Here is a 27446-nt window from a genome sequence, read left to right as displayed (position 1 = left end):
TTATTTATTGTAAAAGTAATTTTCCACAAATCATCTGCACAATGGTATCGGATCTCAATTATGATTTGTTCACGTCACCCCTTGTAACTAAGAACAATTAGTTTTTTTTTTTAGATGAATAAAGAATTCATTATCAAAGAGGAGAAAGAGAGGGAGAGAGAGAAGAGGGGGGGGGGGGACAAATCAGAAGGGACTAAGGGCTAAGCCCAGCCAAACCAAAGGAACAAGCAAAGGCCCACAAGGGTACTACATCTGGCAACAAAATAAGGGGGGGGGGGGGGAGCTAAGAAGAATGGGTTTAATTTTTTGCCTATTCTTTTTCTTGTATTTCTAGGAGACTTAAAATTCACAATGAAGTCTCATCCACTTTGTAGTGCCCTTTGGGGATACGAGTACTTCTCCTACACCCGTCTTGATCACCATCCCAATCAGAGGTATATGGAGGAGGGTTATCAAAGTCGACATCACCAATGCAAGCATTAGTAACACAAGGTGAAGGGTTTTGAGCAATAGGAACAACCCTCCCTCAATTCATGGGAATAGGAGCACCAGGGGGGGTCGAGAAACAGTTGGACAAACTTTTGAGAAAGTTGGTTATCCCAATTTCGGAATGATGTACCAATAAAAGTGCGGGGGGGGGGGGGGGGGAGATGATGAAAGGGGTAGAAGAGTGGGGGGAGGGGGGGTGGTGCAAGGAGAAGAACTAGGGACTGGGCAAAGAGAGGGATTGGCTTGGGAAGAGTTTTGAAGGGTGGGCCAAAATTGCTGGGCTGGTAGAGAGGGAGAGATGGGTATTATTGGGCTAGAAAGAATAGAGGAGAAGTAGGCCGAATTAGGGGAGTGGGTGGGCTGGGATAGAAGATGGGTTGGAGATGGAATCACCAAGGGAATGAAGGGGGTGGGAGCCCAAGAGGGAAGTTGGGGGAGGATGAGTGGGAGAGGAAGGAAAATGATAAATATACCCTTAGTTGTAGTATTCTATATCTTATAATATAAAAAATGACAAACAAAGGTAAAATAAGGAACTCATGGAGGAGGAAAGAAAATTAAATTTAGGATTTTATTTTACTAAAGGACAACAGTGTAGAGTCACCAGAGATTAAGGACAATTTAAGAATTATGATATTATCTAACAACGACTTAACAAAATATTCTACCTGAGTATACCATTGTGCAAATTTAAGAAACATTTTGTGGATGTCATTGCTTATTTGACATAGTTTTGGAGTGTTCTTGAAATCTTTTCTTTAAATTATATATAGAAAGCTAACCTAAAGATGTAGTCAAGGTATGCATAACCAGGCTCTAGTGAACCTCAGATCCAAAAGATTATAATTTTTTTATTCTTTCCCTGAAAAAGAAGTTCCATTGAAATAATTTCAAAGTAAATGTAGATATATATTAGCCAAACTATACGGAAGTCCAGAGTCTTCTATGGACAGGTCAAGAGTCTTCCGTGTATGAGGATTATTCATGTCTGACTAATTTATCATGCATTAATTTGGACCACCGCGTTCTTAGAGCAGATACGAAGTCAAGAGTCTTCTTTCAAGTCGGTTTGTATATAAACCTTGGACCTTTATTTTGTATATTACATGGTCATTATTTCCAAAACAAAATTATAAAGTCAAGAATGAAGAATATAAAGTGAAAAATTGAACTATTCTGCCCCATCTGTTACGGAAGGCAAGAGTTTCTTCGCTTTGAATATGGCGAGCGGCTGCTCATGTTGGAAATGTAGTTTTAAGATTGGAGATGCTGATCTTAAATTGAGTTGGCATGAAACACACGTAACATCAGTTCATCGAGGAAATCTTATCCTGACATCTTAGTTCTAGTCACCCAATGAAAAGATGCATGCATGCGTTTTCTATTTTGCTCGTAGAAAATATTACTAGCTACATGTATTCATGTATGTGATAGTGATTATCTTCAAAATGAGGGGATATATACAATTCGCAAAGCCCAAATTTTATCAAAAGGATGGGGAAAAAGAAGAAGAAAAAGGATATTACGGAACTTGTAATCACAGCATCTGATGCAGATGGGTTGAAAATTCGATTTGGTAGCTGGAAAGTATAAACCCAGGATAAACCCTTGACAAATTTGGAATGATATTGGTTTTGATGTTATACCAAACACAAATCATTTTCATGCTATGGACGGATGTAGTTTGAAAATCAACTCAGCATTAATTTTATTTGTTCTGATGTGGTAATACTGTGGCTCATCAGCTAGTTCGAAAGGTTGCATGCACTTCGGGTAGGATGTCTTGGCACCATTCATATTGAGAGTTATAATTTCGTTTGAGAGATAATTCTTTCACACTTAGATTTGTGAGTGGGAGATTAATATTACTTGAATTACAATTTGATATTTGAATTTGTGTTAAAACAAACACCCCAAAATAGCGAATTGAATAAAAACATAAATGAAAACACACATAGATTTAATGTGATTCACACACCCGATGTGGTATGCTACATCCATGGGTGAAGAAGAAGAGTTTTTCCACTATGTAGAAGAATAACATAAGGAGATCTCACAACCAATCACCAAGAATAATGTTACAATAACTCTCACCCAAAACCTTAACTGAAAATCTCAAATTTCTCAATAATGTAGTAGACGAACATAAGATACATATATATAAACTCCAATCGGGTAAACGGATTGACCCATCGAGCTAGATCATACAATACCGTACCATGAGAGCCCCACCCTCGCACCCCCTCCATAGACCAAGATCAATGGTGGGCTCTGGGCTTCAGCATATTTACCCAAGCCCTTTGCTTCCGCCATAGATATTCGCAAAAGGGTCTTTCAGGTTGCCGACCAAAATATGTCAATGCCGGTCCACCTTCCAAATTGTGTACAAGAATTCAGGTAAAAACATAACAATTTGAATTACAACTTGCTTACAATAAGAACTCTACAACTTCTTGACATTTTAACCATAACTCAAACTCTTCTTGATCGGTTGGAGTTAAAATCAATTGAGAATAGAGTTGGTTATGCGGAATTTGAGTTTGAATTCAAAGGCTTATCCTTTATGCTGAGCTTATGGCTGTTCTAATTGAGATTCACAAGGCGACGACATTCATCTCAATCACATTTAGATAAGATGGGATTCAGAGACAATGATTCAAATGGTAAATGGGAGTTACCAGATCGATCCCTTGGTTATATGGTGTATGAAATTCGACACTCTGCTAGATATTTTAGGAGTTGCTTCTTTTTGCTTCATCTTCATGAATTTAATTCTTGTTTGAATTTTCTGCTTGAATTCACTCAATTTACTCAAGAAATTCATGTTGTCCCCTCATGCTTACCACTAGCCATCCCTTTGTTAGTTCATAAGGGGACTAATGGCATGAAATACTGTGGATTTTAACCTATATTTTTAGTTACTCCTTCACAAAGCTACCTTTTCTCCCCCCCAAAAAAGAAAAATCTAAGATACTCTAAGAACCTATACACCGAATCCTTGATAGAATGTAATGGAACATACTTAATTTTATTAATATAGTAGATTTTCTTTTTCTTTAGTTTTTGTTGAGTTTTTTTACTCATGGGTCCTCTTAGTAGACTATAAACTAATGTTGGGTTCCGTTAATGTAATATATTATGTTTGGATCCCAACCAGACTAACACCGTCACCCACCAAAGTGTTTTCAAATTTTAAACCTAGGGAGACCAAATTATTTAATGACCAAAATACTTTCCCTTACAAATCCTATTTTCTTTCTAAAGCGAATGTTCCTAATACCTTATGAAGCTTAACACTTTTGACTCTCAGGCAACCACTCCAACCCTTGAAGCTGTGACTGTCACTCTCCCTCTGCAACTCTTACCACACTTTTCCATTCGATGTAACCTTCACCGTGGTTATTGGTGGATGATTATGGATTTGTGTCTTGCTGAGCTTTTTGCTCCAATGAGTGGATACAGAGCTGATGATTAGTCCAATTCTTATAAAAAAACCTCGGCAACTGGCTCAAACTTGAAAAACCCCTGCTAAACAGTAATTTCGTCGACCTTCCATTGCTTGCTTATCCTACTGAAAACACTGGTGATGACCCCGAAGCTCCACCTCCGATCTTAGTACCTCATGAGGAAGAATGCCCTCAAGATTGCGATTTCTCTGTTGTGTTTCTTAAGTACATAAACCAGATTCTTATGGAAGAAGACATGGTCGAGAAGACCTGCATGTTCCAGGAGCCTCCGCCCTTCAAGCTGTTAAGAAACCCTTCTATGACATCCTGTGTGACAACAAGCGTTCACCCAAGCTCAAGACCTTGCCGGAGCCCAAGCAACCCCACTTCTATATAGATAAACGGACGACCATTGCACAAACACACAAAAAGTTAGTTTGGTTTTATTTCAAGAAACCAAAGTTACGTCTCAACAAGTTGGATCCAGAGGGTTTTCACCACTGATATTTTTACATGGCGACTCCACTGATTTTTACTAATTATTCTTATTGTAGTTTAAATCCTAACTCCATTTGGTTCCAACCAGATGTTCTTTTGTTTTTCGTTTTTTTTACTTTTCCCCCATCTTTTCTCGGGGATATTAAAGATATATTTAAATAGTCCGAGTACGGAAAAGGCCAATGGGTGCTACCCTACCTTAGTTCAGGTGTGGGTCTTGCCTTGCAATAATCATAAGAGCTTAATTTTGCTATCTCTTTTCTGTGCCTGTGGTACGTAGAACGCGTTGCGATCATGGTCTCGGCGAGGCACTGGGTTCAAGCTAAGGTTTCCGTTTTCGGTGAATACAACTCCTCCTTCTGGACGGAGGCAGTCCCCCCTTACCATACCTCTCTGTACGATTCCTTTTCATGCTCCAGTTCTTCCAATGGTGTCACTGGCATCGTGGATGGTGTGTTTCAGTTCGTGGATTCTTCATTTAATAACAAACTACATGGTTCTTTCCTGTTTATAGGTGAGAACAAGGCAACTAGTGCAACAATATACTGATCAGTCGGAAGAGTCTTGAGCATTCTTGTAAAAGGACATGACTTCTATTTCACCGAAATATAGTTACGTAAATCAATCCAAACAAAGATTGAAATAAAACTCACGCCTAATCAGGTGTAGTTTATAATAGAACACGCAATCTGTTCATTTATTTATTTAATTACAATAATGAAGAAAATTGCACATCAGTACAACCAATACACTCTCTCTCTTATTCTTATTAACGTTTTTGTATTGCTTGGATCTATGGATGCTAGCTACGACATTTATTTTGTGGATCCAAGCAGCAGAGATCGATCATCAATTTCAAGGGCAGTAGGTGATGAGGTAATTGGCACCAGTGCATGTAAATGTGCTTGTCTCATCATCATATGCATAGCTGTAGGCTTGAGGACATTGGTTCTTGAAGATCTGAGAGTAGCTTGTGGGTGGACAAGTCTCACTAGTATTATAGGCACCAGTGCAACAGTATTGATCTGTCCCATATGCTTCACAGGCACTTTTGCAAGCAATTGTGGTTCCATCAGACCCTTTAACACTCAAGTCAGAAGGGCAAACTGAGTTGATATCACTTGAACATCCCACAGTTTGGCAATCACCAGAACCACCTTGTGGAGTCACTGACATGGGCAAGTTAAATCCATCAACGAGGCTGATATCATAGTACTCCGTGTTTGAATCACTGGTTCCTACAGTGAATTCTGCCAAGGTGGCCGGTGGAGTTCCTCCAGCACCATTGCATTCAACTTGCCCAGTGCCACAGTCGGCAGTTTCACATTTAAAACTGCCACTTGAAGATGAACAGTATGTTCGACCCCAGAACCTGCCGGACCACCCAGTTGAGGCATCAACGGAGGTTGAAGCTCCCGTGGCCAACTCGAAACCAGTCTTAGAAAGTTGGGCTTTGTTGTCTCCTGTTAATGTTCCTGGCCAGACTGTGTAGTCGCAGTTGTTTTTGAAGGTGAAGGTGAGTGACAAGCCTCCTGCATGAATCCCATATAAAACAGGTTAGTTAACCCTAGAGCATTCCATGGTTTTTATCAATCAACAAAACTATGAAAGTTAAAGAGAAAAAGAGACATCAAAACAAAGATAATGAACCATTAAGAGCAAACCTGAGACAAAGGTGAAGAAAAGGACAAAGAGAAGGGAGGACATATTCATTCTTGAGTACTCCATTGCTAGCTGCTGCTTGTGTTTGAAACACTGAAGGGTGGGTTGGGTATTTATAATGGAGGAAGTGAGTTACGTATCAATCAAGATCTGATCTTTCTCGGATGATGAAGTAGCAAATGGGAAAGGGAGAAAAGTCTTTGAGAGGTACGATAAGATGATAAGATGATAAGACATGTACTATGGCTGCTTCTCTTTCTCTAGTCTCCACCCACCACCTGTTTGATAAAGCGTCAATCAAGGCTTGCAGTAAACTTGGAGACTGCAGAACGACACAAATGTGATGGAAATTCTAATTTGACCCGTCTAAGTTCAGGCTAAGCATTGGGGGGAAAAAATCAAGTTTTCCCTTGAAGAGTACTTCGTCTTATTGATGAGTCATAAGATCAGAACCTCAGAACCTGATAGGGAGGGAAAAAGACCAACTTCTATTATGCTCTCACCCGTTTCTGTGGTTATGTTAAGCTCTAAGCAGCAGCATCAGTTCTATAAGAGCAAATTTCATGAGTAAAATGTCGGCCAAAACAATTATGAATAAAGATCACCATGACCTCTTCAACTGTTGCACCAAGAGCTAAGTTCGAATCCAATGAAGGAATTTGTAATGGTTTCAGTTTTCTTTACATTACTGGGAGTCATGGGAGTTCAGATTCACAATCCTCGGGGAGGGAGTGGATAATCTTCAACCCTTCCAAGAACATGAAAAGAATTCCCCATAAACTTTGCAAGTCCATCAACCTGGCAGGGTAGAAGAGGAAGGTCTGTAAAGAAAGTCGTTTGAGAAACCAAGGTTTCCTTTGGCATAATTTATATTTATGTCTTTGTCTCTTTGATCAGCCTGTTTATGCAACATCAATTATAATATTAGATTATAAACGATAAATAATAATCGTTTGGTTATTATTAGACATAATATATTATATAACAGAAATGGCTTTGGTCTAGTTAGATATAATATATTATATATCATTTGTTTGGTTTATTTACTGAAGATATGTTAGATTGGTTTTTATTAGTTTTGACAAGTTTTGATACACTTAAAATATGTATTTTTTTTTTTATATATGGAAGATTTTTATATATAGGTGATTGGGAAATTACATATGCTGTCAGGATCAAACCCATTACCTCTTCGCTAAGAGGTGTTGGATTTATCAATCGAGCAACCCTACATTAACAAATACTTAAAATATTATGAAAGTGAAGATAAGAGCAAATTAGAGGTTGGAGAGAGATATATAAGGTTTTGTTTGAACTTTTGGTAACTTTACCATTTTAACTTTACTCATGTAATAATTTTGCATATTTTTATTAAGAAATTTTTTTAGTCTCATGCCCTAAGTTACCTAATTTATCAGCCAGACCCCTTATAAAAAATGTTGTTTACACAAACATCTCACTGCTCTCCCATCGTCCTCTCTCGTACACCTCGTAGACACATTAGCGTGTCTTATTATTATAAATTGTAATTAATCGGAAGAATTTATTAATTAATTAATTTAAATCCCAATATTTCAGTTTTTATGTGGGGCAAAATTTTCCAAATATAGAAACAAAAAAAAAAGACAATTTAATAATTCCAATAAAATCCAAAAAATATATCCATTATATTTAGAATTTTACAACAGATTCATGCATCACCGACCTAGCATATATTTGTTCTCTTCTACTTAGTGCATTACACCAACCTTGTTTATATTTCTCTTCTGCTGATCAGTGCGTTACTTGTCCTTGCATAATGGCGTTCCCAGCCTATCGTCTCCCAGAGAATGATAAAGGAAGGCCACAAACCTGTTACAACAATTCTGTTTTTTGCAATTTTCATTAGGAATGTTATTAATAGGGGTGTCAAAACCTAATCCGAACTGTTAAAACCGGACCGAACTGGCCCGCTATAGCCCAAACCAGCCCAGACCGAAGCTTAATGGGCTGTGTTTGGGCGAACAACCTCAACCCGCAATGGTTTGGGCTGGGCTGGGCCAGCCCATGTGTGGCCCACTAGCCCGAACCGTTTGGCCCGAAATAGCCCGAACTCGAACCAACCCGTTAAACCCGTTATAAAGAAATAAAATAAAATAAATTTAAATGTAAAAGACATTAAAACCTCCAAGTATCCATTGTTTTCCTTAATAGTTTTGCTTTGGAATATGCAAACAACAAGCTTGTCAAAGCTTTCACCATTTGGAAGATGGGTTTAGAAAATATATATCAAGTGTATTATCATTTGAAAATCTTTTAATACTTTATTTTGATCTATATTTACAAGTATCAAGAAGGGGGGGGGGAGGAAATAAGCAGAGACAACCCACTAAAATTCATCAAGATGCCAGCTTTCTTTGGTAAATTAGTTTTATAAGTTTTATTTCTTTGTAGAAAAAAAGTTTTTGGTTTTGAACACCCAACACAAAAGACTTGAAGATAACTTAATGCTTATATATGTTCACATAGTCTTGATAAATTTCACATATCAACAAGGTATTCAAAACATACCACTAAGAAACCCAAACCCAAATTGTTAGTAAATCGAATTCTAAACCGTTAGCCCAAACCGTTGGTCAGCCCAAACATCACCAGCCCGAAACCGTCCCAACCCGAACCATTGACACCCCTAGTTATTATTGTGAGTTCTTTACTACAAATGTTGTTAGGGATAACGGATGCACAACCACAAACAAAGATGAACACAAGCAAAACACACCAAAGAGGGATTTAACGTGGTTTGGCAAAATTTTGCCTACGTCCACCAAAGAGAAATGAAGTTCCACTCTTTCAGAAAACCTTACACCACTCTCATACCCACAAAGTGCTACCATTTGCATGCCTCCTTACCTAGTTTATCCCACATAGACTATTTATAGGAAAATCTAAAACCCTAATCCCAATATAATTATAACTTTAACCCAGTACTACTAATTGATCCAAACCTTGTTTCAATTACAAATACAACTAAGACTATAATTACATAGACTCACAGAATACAAGACACCCAAACCCAACAATCTCCACCTTGGCTTGAATTTTAAAAACCACATTGAAGAAAACCATTGATGATATCTCTCTGCAATTATCCGTCTATGTGTATCCACCACACGTTACTGCATGGCCCATATCCCCTCCAGGGATGCTTTCCTTCTTGCCATCACTAAACCAACATGACGCACACCCCCCCCCCCACCTGGGGTGTCTCGTACAGCTCATCGTTGCTGTATGATGTGACATGGCTCCACCTCTACTTTTGTCGTCTACTTCGGGAGATCACCGCCACTCACTAAATCCAAAACGAAAGTCACCCACTTCTTTCTAGATTTACCCTTGTTCAATGCCTGAACAACTTGCAAATTGTGCCTATATGTACCCCTTGCCCGAGTGTCAACTGGAGCTCCACGTATTTCAAAACTCCCTACAAGTGAAAAAAAAAAAAAAAACAGAGATTTACTTGATAAGTTTTTATATTTATATTAGTGACTTCTTCTTCTTTTTATTTTTTGGTTTTAGGAGTAAATTTTTTAGAAATTTCTAAAATTCATAACCAATTTTAAAAGTAATTTCAATTTTAATAACAAATTTTTGTATTAGTTAATTGTTATCTTTCATTTTCTATTTTTTCTTTTTTTAAGGAGTAAATCAAAAGTGGCAAGAAAAACCAATGGGGGTTGGTCCAAGTGGTAAGCAGTTTGGTCCACTTAAGCAAAGTTCCGATATCGAAACCTTGTGGATGCAAACTAGGGCAAAGCCTTAGAAACCGGGGTTGGCAAACCAAAAAAAAAAAAATTGGCAAGAAATAAATAACCTATGTAAGATTGTAACTTATATTTAAATCGTATTTTCTTATAATTTGATCTTCCATCTGTAAAATTGTAACAGATTTTCACTGGATTACCAAAAAAAGAAAAAAAATTATTTTCACCATTCTTATTATAAAATTCGATCGATTTATAAGCCTATTATTCCCTGTTTTGTTCCTAGTTTCTTTTCTATTATGTTTTCAAGATTTGAATTCAAAGTTCAAAGGAAGACTCAAAGAGAATGAATTTTTTCAAGATTTGTTTGCTTGTGGAAGTGTTCTATTTATTGTTTGATTTAAACAAACTTTTCAAATTTCAAATATACATAATCTTATTCAAGCACGTGTAAGAGTCTGGATATAAGGCAAAGTTAAAACTCTCATATTTTATTGTGTTTTGAATTCCAGGATAGAGTTTCTATTTCGTTGGGTTTGAATTTAAAATTTAATTTAATTTGGTGTATTAAAAGTATATTTCTCTCACTTCAACAAATCAACCACAAATAAAAATACATAATTTAATAATAATATAAAAAAAACAGCAGTAAACTTTCATACAATAGCTATTCAACATTCAAATAAAAAAAAAAAAAAGTAGAAAACATGTATTCAACATTATTAAAAAAAAAAATAGTAGAAAGCATTGATAGAAAAAAATTCAAGGGAAAAAGGAAGAAAATAAACTAAAAGAGAAAGAAATAAAAATATGTGGACCAAAGAGAGTGATAGAAATTAAAAAAAATAAAAATAAAATCATGTCGGTGAAATGTGAAGGGCGAAAGACGAATATTAGAGAATTAACAACTCTGGATGGTGAGAAAATTTCGGGTCAATTCAATCTGGGAAATTATATTTCTAACTTTTGTGAGAATTTTCTTAAGAGTACAAGTTATAATTCAGAAAGAATCAGTAGAGGTGGTCTTGTTAATGCAACCCAAAGGGGCATAAATAGGTTGCAACTAGTGAATTAGTCTAATTTTTCGATTTAATTGTAAATCAATATTAATAGACAAATTAAAGTAAATGAACAATTGCAATCAACCCACAACACAAGAGTTTCATAATAGTTCGACTTTTCAAGTCTACATTCACTTATCTATTGGCCTTAACAGAGTATTTCACTAGTAATTCTCTTTCAATATGGTGGATAGAAAATTAAACTCTTAAAATCTATGCTTAATAGGACAATAACACATTTTTTTTACAATCTTTGTTGCCTACGGCAATAGCACCCTTAAACAATCCTAATCTCCCTAGATTCGAATTAAAACCACAAATTACAAGAATTATGATATTATTACAATTTAGAAATCTATTTTACTAGAGACAACAATGTAAAGTCACTAGAGATTAAGGGCAACTTAAGAATTGTGATATTATCGAACCACGACTTAACAAAATTTTCTACGAGAGTGTACTATTTTGCAAAATTAAGAATTTTGGAGTGTCATTACTAATTTGACATAATTTTGGGGTGACCTTAAAATAGAAAGATAACCTGAAAATGTAATCAAGGTGCACATAAGCTGGCCCGAATGAACCTCAAATTTAAAAAATAAAAAAATAAAAATTTATTCTTTCCATGAAATAAAAGTCCGATATATTGAAATAATTTTCAAGTAAATATAGATGTAAACCAAACCATAAGAAGTCAAGAGCCTTCTTTTCAAGTCTGTCCATATATAGACCTTGCCCACATGAAAACTTGATACACATTCAATTATTATTCATGCCTGACTAATCGATCATTGATTATTCATGCATTAATTTGGACCACCATGGCACAACGTTCTTAGAGCAGATACCAAGTCAAGACTCAAGAGTCATCTTTCACCCTTACCCCTTATTTTGTATATTATATGGTCATTATGTCTTGAAAACATCCACTCCTTGGCTTTGTGACATTAGTAAGTCCGAAGCTTTGTTGCTATTCCCTTTTTTGGAATGAAAGTTTGTTTACCAATCAATCAAAAAAACAAAAAGCAACTTAAGCATATTTTTTTTGGTTCATTAGTTTATTTGCAGATTATTTACTAAAGAAAAACTTTATTTCTTGAGTTCCAATCATGTTCTTGTATAAGAAGAACATCTAAGACATGTTACATGCCGAGCTTATGACTATTCGAGTTGGGATCCACAAGACGAGGAGGATGCATCTCAATCACATTCAGATGATCGGATTCAGAAATAGCGATGCAAATGATGAATGGGAGTTACCAGATTGATACCTCAAAACATTGTTGGATAGTTAAGGAGTTGTTTTTTTTTTCATCATCGACGTGAGTTTAATTCTTTTGCAGACCTGAATTCACTCAAATTCATCTTCTCCCCTCATGCTTGCCACCAGCCGTCGCTGAGTTAGATCGATTGGAAACTAATGGCATGAAATACTGCAGATTTTAACCTATATTTTTAGGTAGTCACTGATAAAGCTATTTTTTCTCAAAAAAAATGGAAAAATGGAAAAGAGAAGAAAAACCATCTAGATACTCTAAGAAACAATAAAGGAATAGTCCATAGAATATAATGAAACGGACTTAATTTTATTTCCAATACAGTAAATTCTCTTTTCTTTTCTTTTCTTTTTCTTTTTTTGTGATTGGGGGAGGAGGAGGAGACAAACACAGTAGATTTCGTATGACAAGTTTCCAAAGAATCCTGAGCATTCATGGTAAGAGGACATGATTTCTATTTCACGGAAATAAAGCACATAAATCAATCCAGGATTGAAATAAAACTCACGCTTTCGTTCTAAGAGTTTCTTGGGCTTGACCCATTCTTTAGCTTGGATGACCATGTCTATTGCATGTATGTACGACAATTTGATCAATTTCTGCTCCTTAGTTTAGATCGAACCTTGTGATTTCATGCATCTATCTGTTGTATTTTTCTTTTCTTTTGTATGTCTCTTTTTTTTTGTTCATGAATGAAATATTATTTACCAAAAAAATAAATAAAACTCACCCCAAACATGCAATCTGTTCATTTATTTATTTATTATATATAGCTTACAGCCAAATGGAGAGAATTATTGAGTACAACCAGGACTCTCTTATTCTTTCAAAAAATTTTGAATTGCTTGGATCTATGGATGTTACCCATGCATTTATTTGGTGGATCGAAGCAGCTGAGATCGATCATCAATTTCAAGGGCAGTAGGTGATGAGGTAATTGGCACCAGTGCATGTAAATGTGCTTGTCGTATCATCATATGCATAGCTGTAGGCTTGAGGACATTGGTTCTTGAAGATCTGAGAGTAGCTTGTGGGAGGACAAGTCTGAGGAGTATTATAGGCTCCAGTGCAACAATACTGATCAGTCCCATATGCTTCACAGGCACTTTTGCAAGCAATTGTGGTTCCATCTGACCCTTTAACACTCAAGTCAGAAGGGCAAACTGAGTTGATATCACTTGAACATCCCACAGTTTGGCAATCACCAGATCCACCTTGTGGAGTCACTGACATGGGTAAGTTAAATCCATCCACAAGGCTGATATCATAGAATTGTGTGTTTGAATCACTGGTTCCTACAGTGAATTCTGCCAAGGTGGCCGGTGGATTTCCTCCAGCACCATTGCATTCAACTTGCCCAGTGCCACAGTCGGCAGTTTCACATTTAAAACTGCCACTTGAAGATGAACAGTATGTTCGACCCCAGAACCTGCCGGACCACCCAGTTGAGGCGTCAACGGAGGTTGAAGCTCCCGTGGCCAACTCGAAACCAGTCTGAGAAAGTTGGGCTTTGTTGTCTCCTGTTAATGTTCCTGCCCAAACTGTGTACTGGCAGTTGTTTTTGAAGGTGAAGGTGAGTGACAAACCTCCTGCATGATTCCATATAAAACAGGTTAATGAGAGACTCATGAAAATTTATGAAAAAGAACACAAGCAAAACATACTCAAAGAATCTCAGATAAAACAGGTTAACTAACAAAACTATTAAAGATAAATGAAAAAAAAAATATCATTGTAAACCATAAGAGCAAACCTAAGACAAAGGTGAAGAGAAGGACACAGAGAAGGGAAGACTTATTCATTCTTGAGTACTCCATTGCTAGCTGCTGCTTCTTGTATTTGAACCTCGGAAAAAGGGATATACTTTTACTTTATGATCTTCCTCACCAGAAGGTGGGTATTTATAATGGAGGAAGTGAGATACGTATCAATTCAGATCTCTTTTTAAAATGAAGAAATACTAATGGGAAGGGGAGAAAAGTCTTTCAGAGGTACGTTAAGATAATAAGACCTGTGCCTGTGCGATGGCTGTTTCTCTTTCTCCAGTCTCCACCTGCCACCTGTTGGATAAAGCGTCAATCAAGCTTGATTGGCAAATATGATATACATGTATATATCTCAGTTGGTCCTTTCAAATAACTTATTTGACCCGTCTAAGATTAGGGCTAAGCATTGGAGGGGGAAATTTTTTTGTTTCCTGAAGGGTACTTCGTCTTATTAATGAGAAATTCATAAAAAAAAAATATAAAAAATAAGAAAAGAAAAAGAGTCACAGATCAGAAATTCATAGGGCGGGAAGGTTGTAGAGATTTGGAGTTTCCTCCAGGATTGTCATTGTTTTGTTGGAGAGACTTCTAGGGTTTTTCATTTTTTTCCTTTTTTCCCTATTTGATTGAGCGAGAAAAATTCTTATGTTTTATAATCAAATGGTTGCTTAGTTGGTAATGACCAACAACTCTTTGTGAAGAAGTCATGGGTTGAACTCTTCCTAATGGTATATGTAGTGGTCTGGTTGTTTCAAAAATATTATCAGTTGTAGCCTAGTTCAATAATGAACTTGGGATGAAAACCATATCTACGCTGACCCAAGTTAACGGTATCGTGAGAGGTTGATCAACTGGGCCAAACCACTAAATCAATATGAGAAGGTGAACTTGATTCAATACATTTGGATGAGGTTGAGAAGATATATGGTGGTTATGTAAAATTAAGTTGTAGTGGTTAGTAGTTGTGGTAGTTTTGACAAATCCCAAGGGAGGTTACAGTCATTTATTTGTTTCAAATTCAAATTGTAGAGGGTGTTATGGTAGTAATTAACTACCACTATGTCTATTTAAGGTGCATTGGAGAAGGATACACACAACAATACCCATATCATGTACTTCTTTATTTTATCATTTTATCATAGATTTTATATTTTTTTCAATTAGTTTATAATTGATTCAAGTCTACTATTAAGAGACTCCATGAGTCATGCAACCTTCTTCTAGAAAGGCTTTGAAAGTCCTCAATACGCCAAGGCAAGAGGTGAATTCAACATTCGTCTGAAGGTCACATGTTCGCATGGTGTTTCCTTTGAGTCCTTGAGTTATCCTCTGGCATGTCTGCCTATGACATCTCACATCAGTAGCGATGACCAAAGATTGACTAATATTATTTTGGGGAAACAAGACCTCACCCCGTAATATAAAGCTATCAGTTCAATTTTTCTTTTTATTAGGCTGAGTCACAAAAGTTTATTAAAATTTCTAAAATTAGTTGGGATAATTACTAATGCCCCCTTGTATTGTAGCTTTATTACTAATTGAATCTTGTTTTTTATGTAATTACTATTTTCCCCTTCACTTGTAATGGTGTTAAAATATTGTTAAGGTTGGATGTGTAATGTCCATTTTGTGCTTCACTAGAACTAGGATGCTAAAATATGATATTACATTCATTTTAAAAAATCATATAAATACCAATTTTGCCAATATATTCTAGTGATTTTGGATTTCAAAGAGTCAACATAAAGGGTAAATAAATAATAACAAATTTCAGGGTATTTCTGAGAATTTTTGAAAAATACAAAGATATCGCGTCGTCAATTAAATAACGAAGCTTAACAACTGGGGGCATTAGCAATTTGAGGCGATGTCTAAGGTTGTGTTGGTAACTAATGTAAAAAAAAATACAGGAAATGAATGTAGCTTACAAGATCTTGGCAAAGCTCTTGGCTTTCAAACTCAAGCCTATCCTATCCGATTTCATCTCACCCTTTCAAGGGGCTTTTCTCAGAATTGTTTCCATCCGTTGAGGACATTGGGCACACAAGTGACTAGGTGTTCGACACAACTGACATACTGGCCGATGCTCATGTAAAAAAGAGGGAGAAAAATTCTCACCAGAACTAGAACCATTTGCACTAGAATGATCAGAGAAAGAAACAGATCTTCCCGCAGATCGACCACCTACAAAGAGACCAGAATTTCTGCCATACGAACAACGAAACCAAGGTCTTCTTCCTCTACCAGACCGAAAATCAGAAGATGACATACCATTTCAACTCGCAGAAGGTTGAGATCTCACATCAACAGAGGCATTCGTAGCAGCAATATTTGCAGTTAAAATAGAACTAACAGAAGTAGAGGCCGAAGAACTCAGATGCAACTCATGAGTTAACAAAAGACCACAAAGATCTGCAAACGAAACAGGATCTGCACGAAGTCTTACAGACGTTGAAAAACTTTCAAAAGATTCATCAAGACCCCTCAAAGTGGCAAGAACTAAATCAACATCAGAAGCAGGTGTATCAGCTGCTGCTAGGGCATCACCAAGACTTCGAATCTGAAGAATATAATCAGAGCTAGAAGAGGAGCCATGCTGCACATGAAACAACCGTTCTTTCAAATCAAGAACCCTAGCTTTGGAGCGCGATGCATATACTGTGTTCAATGTTATTTCCCACGCTTCAGACGAGGTTTTAGCAAAAACGATGTGAGGCAGAGTGCCCTCAAACAACGATGCAATTAGCCATCCTAACACCAATTGATCTAGTCACTTCCAAAGAGAAATCGTCAAAGAACCAGATGCAAGAACCTCTGGAGACGAATCAGTGGCTGGAAGAGAGGGACAAGGAAACGACCCATCAACATACCTCAGCAGATCATACCCAATGAGAAAAGGGAGAAATTGTGCTCTCCACAAAGGAAAATTGGAATCATTCAGCTTAATCGGAAGCGCCGATGACAAATTCGATAACAAAACCAGCTGCGAGGACGCCGGAAGCATAGCAGGCGACGGAGACATCACAAAGATGATGAAACCAACCAAGATCAAAAAGAAAAAGAAAAGGGTAGAGGCCCTGTTCCGAACCTGATACCATGATGAAACTAGTATTTCGTATATTGAAAGATATTCAGGTCATACAGTTTTATAGAAACTAGTAAACGCACTAATTGCTAACACTGAGTTGGCTGCCGAGTCAAGGTGGGTAACTGAGTTGACTCCCGAGTCAAGGTGGGTAACTGAGTTATGAGTTTCTGAGTCACAGATTCTCTTACAAGAACCAAATCACGTAAAATCATAGAAGTGCGAAGTAGCAGATGGCGATAAAGCTTGAATAGAAGAAGCAGCCAGTAGTAGCAGTAAACCTGCAGAGACCCAACCATGAAGCCAACACCACCCCTCTCTGTGAAGCTCCATTCGGACTCGGACGCCCTGTAGTATTACGATTTTCTTGTGACTGAGGAGGTTGATCATCTGAAATTTGTGGCAGAGGAGGGTTTTCAGGCGGCGAAGCACTGCGCCTTTTATTTGGATTTACACCAGGGCCCTCTACTCGGTTACCGGAGCCAACAGGAGATGCAGCGGTAGTGTTGGAATTTCCAGCTTCTGTGCTTGGAGATGAAGCTACTCTTTGAGGGCGAGGGAGAACGTCGACTTGAATCCTCATTCCCAGAGAGCAATGACCAGGCCTGCCGCACACGAAGTACCTGGTGCCTGGGTTCATCAAAGGGATCACAGTGTCACCATCGTTGTATGTGCGAATTGGGCTTCGTATCTGGCACTGAATGTAGCCTTGCTCCTCCACCTCGATCACATCGTGTTCGGGCGTGTACACGAACACTGCAAATTGTAGTAAAGCATTTTCAGTTAATCGTGCTTTTGGGAAATTAGGAATGTCAGGTTATATGATATGTCCAAAATACCCTAGCTTAATCGTAACAGAAGTTACAGAACACAGAAATGCATGCGTCTTTCCTTGTGGAGTACAATGACAGGTGGCTGTAGTTGAATTACTTAATTACCTTTTGCTCAGCTCCTTGCGTACTTCTAGTATAAAGTGACAAAATTATCCTTACACGTAAGAAATATTTGAGGAATCACAAAGGTCTGAATGGGATATTTCAATTTGAGGGAAGAGGAATCAAATTTTTATGACATGTGTGCCCTTAAAAACGAATCAATTTCAGCAATCACCGAGGATAGTTCCGGCAAAAAAAGAAAAACAGTTGAGAATCAAATAATTTTAATCTCTGTAATTTACGGCGCACATTAGCGGGAAAGCAAACGCACCTAAGTTGTCGCCGGTGAAGAACACAGTGCTCGAAGCCCAGCTCTTCACGTCAGATGAAATATCCCAACCGATTTCTCCACCGACGGTGTGATCAGTAGCGGAGACACAGCGGAAAAGGATTGACCAGAACAGGACTACAAATATCGCCTTTATTGCCCATGCAGGACGAACTGGAATCATCATCTCTTCAGGATAGGGAACCTGCAAATAAGTTCACTCAAGCAGAGTGATTGGACGAGCAGTACTCAATACTCTTTTAGTTCTTACAGAAATTAACGGATGATCCGATTAGAAAAACAGAAACTTAAACATAAATCTATTATCAATTGGAGTTTCAGCTTCTGTTCGAATAACAAAAATAAAGAAAAAGTAAGAAGTAAAAAAGAAAGAAAAAAAAACTCTGGAAATGCTTAAATATTCACTGAAACGCAAGATTAGAACTAGAGTGAGCTATAAAGATCTCCGTTCAAGACGATTGGCAATATAAAACCTTGAAATCAATATAGAGATCGAAGATATGAAAATTTGAAAAAACTGAATCCAATCAATATCATCTGAGAAATCTGTCAAAAAGAGTTACAAGCAGATTTCACCGATGTACTAACTAACATCCGATCAGTAATTTCTTCGTAAAATGTAAAAGAATTGAGGGTTCGATCGAATTTCACCTCTTTTCACTTGCCAAAGATACGAAGACAGACTTAGAATCGATCGGAACCGATCAGAAATTCAACGGCAACGGCGGATGTTCATTGCAACTCCATAAACCCTAACATTCCAGAGCGAGAGAGAATGAGACTGAGAGCTTTTTTTTTCTTCTTAAATGAACAGAATTGAGACTGAGAGCTGTTTTTTTTAAATTCGATTTGCACGATGCATCTCGCACGTGAGAGATCTGGTTCTCATGTGCAGAGAGAAGGCGCGAAAACCCGAATATTTTCTGGTAATGATTTCTAAAAACAAAATCTTTTTTTTGTAATATATATATATTTTTATATCTTGTAATAATTATTCTTGATAAAATTGATAAAGCCTCCTCAATGTTTGAAATCAAACAAAAAGTAATAGTAAATTGGTTTTCTAAAAGTAACAATAAAATGATTTTCCATGATTATTGGATTGATGCATATACCTAGCATCCATGCAAACGTCTGGGACAGTATATAATTAAATTATATACAATTCATGCAAAATAGAGGAATTTCATTTTTTGGTATATATAAAAATGTGTTCGGTTTCTAAGAAAAGACCTACAAACAAGGGGTTTAAGACAACCGAGAAGAGGTGTTTTATGTATCATTTCTAATTGAGACTTTCATAAAATCAAATTCCTTCATATAAATGCACTTCATTGAGCATGTGATAAGAAAGTACGGAATGTGTCACTTAGAGATGATAGATGTGATTCAAACTTAATGTCAAAGAATTTTAATTATTGTTTTCCTTCATTACCATGGATTTTGCTTCAGCGTTGCGCATTAACTAAGTTGCCTACGGTCCGGATGAAGCCTCATGATCTAAGTTAGTGTGAGTCGTTGATCATTGTGCAGCCTTCCTTTTATTATGATCATAATCTCATTGTGATCAATACTACAAGGGGACCTCAAGCCCCAGGCCCTTTAGGTTTGAAGTTGTATGGAGAACTCATGCTGACTGCAAGAGAGTTATTTCTAGTTCATGGGCACACCACATTGTCTTAGATGAAGGAATTCCCATCACCTAGAAGGAGGAAAATTGTAGGAAAGCTCTGAAAAAATGGAATCAAAATGTGTTTGGGAGAATCCAAACAAATATTCAACAACTGAATTAAGTTCAAGTTGGAAATGTTACAAAATAGGCCGAATAGTAGCTTTGATCAAGAAGAGGAATCTGAGTTATTAAGAAGGCTAGATGAGGAATTGCTCAAGGAAGAAATGCTTTGGCACCAAAAGTCTAGGCTTGAATGGATCCGATGCGGAGACAAGAACTCAAAATTTTTTCATACATCTACTCTTCAAAGGAGACACTTCAATAGGATCATCAAGTTGAAGAAGGCGGATGTAAGATGGACCAACTTAGACTCAGAAGTGGAAGCTCTCCTCTCTCATTTTGGGGAAGCTCTTACATCCCAAAGAATCGATAATGTGGCTCTACAGCAAATTTTGTCCTCAATGGAACCAGTGGTGTCTGATGATGTTTATGAAGCTTTGTACAAGTGTCCAGATGAAGAAGAAATTTTGAGCGCCCTCAACTCTATGGGCCCTCTCAAATCTCCAGGTCTCAATGGTTTCCTCCCTTTCTTTCATCAAAATATTGGGACATAACTAAGGAGGAAGTTGCAAGGTGGTGCAGAATTTCTTCATCTTCGGCTCTCTACCTTCGGAAATCAACAGAACCTTCATTTTCCTTATCCCAAAGAATCAAGATCCGGAACTTCCTGAGCAATTTAGGCCCATAAGCCTTTGTGGAGTGGTGATAAAGATCATCTCAAAGATCTTCGTTGATAGATTGAAGGAGTCTCTTTTAGATATCATCTCCCCAAACCAATCTGCCTTTGTCCCGAAAGATTGATCTCCAGATAACATTTTTGTTTCTCATGGGCTCTTTCATTACATCAGACACAAAAAGAATGGTAAAAAGAATTTTATGGCACTTAAACTTGATATGAAGAAGGCCTATGATAGACTTGAGTGGCCTTTTATCTATGTTGTCCTATGTAGGTTGGGGTATTGTAGCCAATGGGAGAATTTGGTATGGAATGCATTTTTCTGCTGTTTCTTATTCTCTTCTTGTTAATGGGGGTGGTTAAGGGTTCTGTTATCCCATCTAGGGGCATTCGGCAAGGGGACCCATTGTTACCATTTTTATTCATATTATGCTTTCAAGTGTTATCTTCTTCTATTAATGTGGCCGAAGAGAGTAGGCTGATCCAAGGGGTCAAGGTTCTAGGTAGGGCTCCTCCTATGACTCATTTTTTGTTTGCTGACGATTGCTTGATGTTTTTCGAAGTTAAGCTCAACCAGGTGACAAACTTGCAATCCTGCTTGACTTCTTACTACAAAGCTAGTGGTCGGAAGTTAATCTACAAAAATCATGCCTCACTTTCAGCCCTAATACGCCCAATAGATTCAACAGATGGTTCTCCAGGGTTTTAAAAATCAAGTATGGGGAGGGCCCTTCAAAGTACCTAGGTTTGCCTACAGATTTCGGCATATCTAAGAAGGAGCTTTTTAAAGATGTGGGGGAGAAGGTCTCAAAGAAACTTCAAGGGTGGAAGCAGAAACTCCTTTCCCATGCTGGCCATAAGGTCCTCATTAAATCCGTTGTGAGCTCTATAGCCTTATATGGAGCATCTCACATCGCATTGCCTGCGACCAATTGAATTACACAAGGAAAGAGATTGGAAGATTTTTTTGGGCCAACAACAAGATGAGAGGAAGATCCAATGGATTTCTTGGACTCGTCTTTGTAGATCCAAGGAGAAAGGGGGGGGGGGGTTAGGCTTTATGGACCCAATCATACACAATAAAGCTCTCCTTGCCAAGGTGGCATGGAAACTATTACATGAGCTAGATACTCTATGGGGAAGATTTATGAAGGCATTCTATTTTCCTAACAATTCTCTTCTTGAGGCAAGAGTTGGAAATAATCCATCTTGGGCATGGCAAAGCATTATGAAAGGAAAGCAAGCGTTAGAAGATGGTCTCATTTGGCAAGTAGGTGATGGTGCTAACATCAATATATGGAATTCTACTTGGGTCCCCTCACTTCCCAATTTTCGGATCTCCTCTCCACCAAATTACAACAAAATTGCATTTTGGTATCTGACCTCATTGATACAAATGCACACACATGAAAGCTATTGGTTCTCCAATCTCTATTTAATCATGCTGAGGTTGAGGACATCCTTAAGATTCAACTGAGTGTGTTTCATACCCAAGACAAGTTAATCCAAGGTGGTGCAAAGAATGATGTCTTTTCATTTAAGAGTGCTTACCATGTGCTCTAAAATAAGAGAGATGCTCAGATGATGGGGTTGGCTTCCTTCTCTAGGCGGCAGTATTGGGAGTTTATAGAAAAACATGGATGGAGGAGAATTTGGCAAGCAAAGTGTGTCCCGAAAGTAAGATCCCTCATGTGGAAAGTTGTAGCCCAAGGCCTCCCTTCTACTGAAAATCTCAATAAGAGGCAAGTGCAAGTCAAGTCAGGTTGTAGAAGATGTGGTGCAGAGTTGGAAACAATGGACCATATCCTTATTGAATGTCCGTTTACAAGGGCCATTTGGTTTGGGTGTAGTCTTTCCGGTATATCTCATAGCTCCCAACCTGGAAACCTAGTTGAAATCCTCAACAATTGACATAAGAGAACATTCCCCTTGAATCAAGTAGAAATGGAGCCATTGAGCATGGTCTTCTATGTCTGCTGGTCCATATGGTTAGCCAGGAATGCCTTGGTGTTCAAAGGTGAGGACTGGGGATGCATAAGGCCTCATCTGCCCATCTGGAATTTATGAAGGGCAATAATGCTACACATAACCAATCTCAGGTTGTTCAACCTATTTGGAATCCTCCAATGCAACCTTTTGTCAAGTTGAATTGTGACTATGCATGGATTGAAAACTTGGTTAGAGGTGGTCATGGTGCAGTGATACGTAATCATCTGGGAGAGGTGTTGTGGGCTCCTTCTGTCCCGGTACAGCATGCATCAATCTTGGTGGGTGAAGCCGTCGTTGTTCAATCGGGCCTCTTAGAGTGTATTCAACAAGGTTTTCTTCATGCGCTTGTAGAATCTGATAGCAAATCTTTTGTAAACATGGTGGATGGATGTTCTCCTCTCTTATCAAAGGTCTCCACCATTGTCGGGGACATGTGGAAATTGTTGTCGGATTTCCCCAACTTCTCCCTTTCATTTGTGTCTAGGGTGGTCAACAATGTTGCTCATACTCTAGCCCGAAAGGCCTTGTCTGTGGCAAGTCAGACTGTTGGCCTATTTCCTCGTGCTTTCCTTGCCATTCTTCTCAATAAATTTGCTTTCCTCACCCAATTCTATCTAAATAGATTTGTTTCTCACCCATATATATATATATATATATATAACCTGAGGGACATTTTGGTCCTTCCAAGTTTAAAAGTCGATATACTTAACGGCGACTAATGGTGTTAGTCTGGTTAGGACATACACATAATATATTGCATTAAGGGGACCCAATATTAATTTGAGGTCCACTAAAGGGACCCACATTTAAAAAACTCTAAACATAAACAACCCTTAATCTATTTATGGATTTATGTTTAAATCGATATATTAATTAGAAATAGAGATCATAAATCATACTAAATACATCTATTTATACTAGTTAAGTACTGACACGTGCAAATGCACGTGACCATACAAGAGAGAGAAAGAAAAGCATTTCCATCCCTGTAATAATCCATCACATCTTCAACGATGCTGTTAAAACATTATTAGAAACTGGAGGTATTTACTTACTTTACAGCCTTAATATGGAACAAATATATAGAATTAAGACAATCCCAAAAATCTTACAGTATGTGTATCAAATAATGATGAGCATCACAAAATTCTATGGAAACAATAAGAAATTTCAAAAACATCCCTTATGCCTAGATAAAATCATTATAAAGAAGTATCTTTGGATGTATTTTCAATAGGCATAGACATCTTTCACATGTAAAATTGATCTAGTTCAAAAGAATAAGAAAGCTAGCAGTAAAACATGCATCTAACTAGACGAAGAATTGGTCAATAGGCCTAGATTATAGTAGGATCTTATAATCCGATTGAACCAGTCCAAAAATCGATAGGATATTTTTCGAATCCGTCCAAATATAATAGAATGCGGATATGGTATTACCACTATCCGAACTGAATCCGGACCGTTTACACCCCTAGGTGGGACATAGTAGATGTTCTGAAGAGTCTTGAGCATTCTTGTAAAAGGACATGATTTCTGTTTCACGGAAATAAATCACATAAATCAGAACAAAGATTTCAAATAAAGCTCACGCCAAATCAGTTATAGTTTATAATAAAACATGCAATCTGTTCATTTATTTATTTATTAATTAAATATAGCTTACAAACAAAGGGAGAGAATTGTACAGTAGTACGACCAAGTCTCTCTCTCTCTTATTCTTATAAAAGCTTTTGAATTGCTTGGATCTATGAATCATGAATGCTACCAATGCATTTATTTGATGGATCGAAGCAGCTGAGATCGATCATCAATTTCAAGGGCAGTAGGTGATGAGATAATTGGCACCAGTGCATGTAAATGTGCTTGTCGTATCATCATATGCATAGCTGTAAGCTTGAGGACATTCGTTCTTGAAGAACTGAGAGTAGCTCGTGGCCGGACAAGTCTCAGGAGTATTATAGGCACCAGTGCAACAATACTGATCAGTCCCATATGCTTCACAGGCACTTTTGCAAGCAATTGTGGTTCCATCTGACCCTTTAACACTTAGCTCAGAAGGGCAATCTGAGTTGATATCACTTGAACATCCCACAGTTTGGCAATCACCAGATCCACCTTGTGGAGTCACTGACATGGGCAAGTTAAATCCATCCACAAGACTGATATCATAGTATTCTGTGTCTGAACCACTGGTTCCTACAGTGAATTCTGCCAAGGTGGCCGGTGGAGTTCCACCAGCACCATTGCATTCAACTTGCACCAGTGCCACAGTCGGCAGTTTCACATTTAAAACTGCCACTTGAAGATGAACAGTATGTTCGACCCCAGAACCTGCCGGACCACCCAGTTGAGGCATCAACGGAGGTTGAAGCTCCCGTTGCCAACTCGAAACCAGTCTGAGAAAGTTGGGCTTTGTTGTCTCCTGTTAATGTTCCTGCCCAAACTGTGTACTGACAGTTGTTTTTGAAGGTGAAGGTGAGTGACAAACCTCCTGCATGAATCCCATATAAAACAGGTTAAGAGAAACGGATGCACAATCATGTAAAAGAACACAAACAAAACACACTCAAGAAATCCCATAGAAAACAAGTTAACTAACAAAATTAAGCATGAAAGTTAAAGAGAAAGAACGTGTAAAAGCAAAGAATAATAAACCATAAGAGCAAACCTGAGACAAAGGCGAAGAGAAGGACACAGAGAAGGGAGGACGTATTCATTCTTGAGTACTCCATTGCTAGCTGCTGCTTCTTGTGTTTGAACTTTAGAAGAAGGGATATACTTTTATTTTTATGACCTTCCTCACCAGAAGGTGGGTATTTATAACGGAGGAAGTGAGAAAAGTCAGTCTAGAATGAAGAAATAGTAATCGGAAGGGGAGAAAAGTCAGAGTGGCACGTTAAGAAAATAAGACAATAAGACATGTGCTATGGTTGATTCTCTTTCTCCAGTCTCCACCCACCACATGTTTGAAAAAGCGTCAAGCAAGGCTTGATTGGCTAGAATATGATATTCATGTATCTCAGTTGGTCCTTTCATTCAACTTATTTGACCCGTCTAAGATCAGGACAGAGCACTGGAGGGGGGGAAGACAATTTGTTTCCTTGAGGAGTACTTCGTCTTGTTAATGAGTCACAGGAGCAGAGCTTCAGGGCGGAGGTTATCTCGGGTTGTCCCTTTTCTTCGACAGGTTGTAGAGATTTTAGAGTTTTCTCCAGGATAGTCGATTGTTTAATTAGTTGGAGAGACTTCTTCTAGGGTTTTCAAATTTTCCCCCCATTTTTGTTGAGAGACAACAATTATTTATGTTTTACCATCAAAGGATTAATTACAGTTGGTCATGACCAACAGCTTTTTGTGAAAGAAATCATGAGTTTGACACTTCCTTAATTATGGTAAATGTAATAGTCTTGTTGTTCCAAAAAAATTACAAAATCATAGTCTGGTTCAATAATAAACTTTGGATGAGAACTAGTTCTACGTTGGCCCAAGTTAATGGTATTGTGAGAGGTAACCAATTGGGCTAAACCATGCACTAAACCAATGTGAGGAGGTGAACCGGATTCAGTACATTTGAATGAGGCTGAGAAGATAAGGTGGCTATGCAAAAAAACTGGTATTTTTGAAAACCCCAAGGAGGTTATGGTGGTTTATTTGTTTCAAATTAAAATTGTAAAGGGAGTTATGGTAGTAATTATCTACTCATGTGTCTATTAAAGGAGCATTCGAGGAGCACACAACACAATACTCGTATCATATATTGCTTCTTTTTTTTTCTTTTTCTTTTGGTGCCCCCGGTTTCAGGCTTTCCCAACAACCGGTGTCGCCCGGGCCCCGGGGTGGTCTCCCGGGTTTCGGCCTTGGCGGCCTTGCCCCTTGGCCCCCCGTGGTTTTTCGTTAATTCATCAATTAGTTTATTTTAAATTTTATCTTGCTTCAATTAGTTTACAATTGGTTCAAGAACTTTGCCATTAACGTAGTCTATGGGTTATATAGCTTTCTCCCAAAATGTTTCAAGAGCCCTCAATACATTGAGGCAAGTGGTGAATCTAACAATTCGCCTGGAGGCCAGATGTACACATGGTGTTTCCTTTGAATCTTTGAAATATACTCAAGCACACCCCGCGCACAACATTTCACATCAGGGGCATTGGCCGAAGATGGATTCATATTATCATGGGGAAACAAATCATCTCCCCTTAATATAAAGCTATCAGTCTCAAATAACAAAAATGAAATTTTTATTGCACAGGGTCATAGAAGTTGAATTAAAAACTTTTGGGGAAATCTCAAGGATACCTCAAAATGTATAGCAAAAATTACAAACATCCCAAAAATATATAACGTTGGTGGAGACACCCCAAAATGTCTCATAAAATGGCACAATTGTCCATTCCGTTAAGTCATGGTTAGACAATTTATAATTTCTAAACTACCTTGTATTATGGCTTTACATTATTACCCTTAACCAATTGTCTCTAACTTTTTAAGAATTTTATAATATTGCCCTTATTGGATTTTAGTCGTAATATTATTTTATTTTATTTTATTTTATTTTATTTTATTTTATTGGACCTGAGGTGCCCTTACTGGATTTTAATCGTAATTCAATAAACCCCAATTAATATATAGCATCTTCTTCTGGAAAAAAAAAATCATCTATCGAATCCTCTGCAATCTTACCAAGGTTCAGACAAGAAATGAGGATGTTTGCTTTCTCATTGCAACGAAAGAAAGAGACTCACATCTTTGCATTGAAATACATATGCTACAGAGACGCATTAGCAGTGTTTGACTATTG

The 27446-nt window shown here is 37.7% G+C and overlaps 3 protein-coding genes and 1 pseudogene across 4 annotated transcripts; all 4 read right to left on the bottom strand.

Moving 5' to 3' along the window:
- Positions 1-5070: 5070 nt before the first annotated feature.
- LOC149012715 (thaumatin-like protein 1b) lies at positions 5071-6176 on the bottom strand. The gene is made up of 2 exons (XM_089158372.1): positions 6098-6176; positions 5071-5965 (listed from the first exon to the last, which is right to left on the bottom strand). Exons 1-2 carry the CDS (start codon positions 6159-6161, stop codon positions 5289-5291), a joined length of 741 nt encoding a protein of 246 aa, XP_089014498.1. The 5' UTR covers positions 6162-6176; the 3' UTR covers positions 5071-5288.
- A 6745-nt stretch (positions 6177-12921) lies between these two features.
- Positions 12922-14045, bottom strand: LOC149012714 (thaumatin-like protein 1b). Its single transcript, XM_089158391.1, has 2 exons — positions 13927-14045; positions 12922-13762 (listed from the first exon to the last, which is right to left on the bottom strand). Exons 1-2 carry the CDS (start codon positions 13988-13990, stop codon positions 13086-13088), a joined length of 741 nt encoding a protein of 246 aa, XP_089014517.1. The 5' UTR covers positions 13991-14045; the 3' UTR covers positions 12922-13085.
- Positions 14046-17235: 3190 nt separating this feature from the next.
- LOC149012713 (early nodulin-like protein 15) lies at positions 17236-18411 on the bottom strand. The gene is made up of 2 exons (XM_089157654.1): positions 18231-18411; positions 17236-17780 (listed from the first exon to the last, which is right to left on the bottom strand). The coding sequence occupies exons 1-2, from the start codon at positions 18409-18411 to the stop codon at positions 17236-17238; spliced, it is 726 nt and encodes a 241-aa protein (XP_089013780.1).
- A 5823-nt stretch (positions 18412-24234) lies between these two features.
- LOC149012712 (thaumatin-like protein 1b) lies at positions 24235-25420 on the bottom strand (annotated as a pseudogene). Its single transcript, XR_016173936.1, has 2 exons — positions 25317-25420; positions 24235-25139 (listed from the first exon to the last, which is right to left on the bottom strand). The product of XR_016173936.1 is annotated as a thaumatin-like protein 1b (transcript).
- Between the last annotated feature and the right edge of the window lie 2026 nt (positions 25421-27446).

The sequence above is a fragment of the Hakea prostrata genome, chromosome 6 (genome assembly GCF_041222555.1).
Source record: "Hakea prostrata isolate BN-2017 chromosome 6, UWA_Hpros_2, whole genome shotgun sequence".
Lineage (NCBI taxonomy): Eukaryota > Viridiplantae > Streptophyta > Magnoliopsida > Proteales > Proteaceae > Hakea > Hakea prostrata.
Note: the sequence above shows the minus strand (reverse complement) of the source record. Positions and strands in the feature narration are given on the sequence as shown.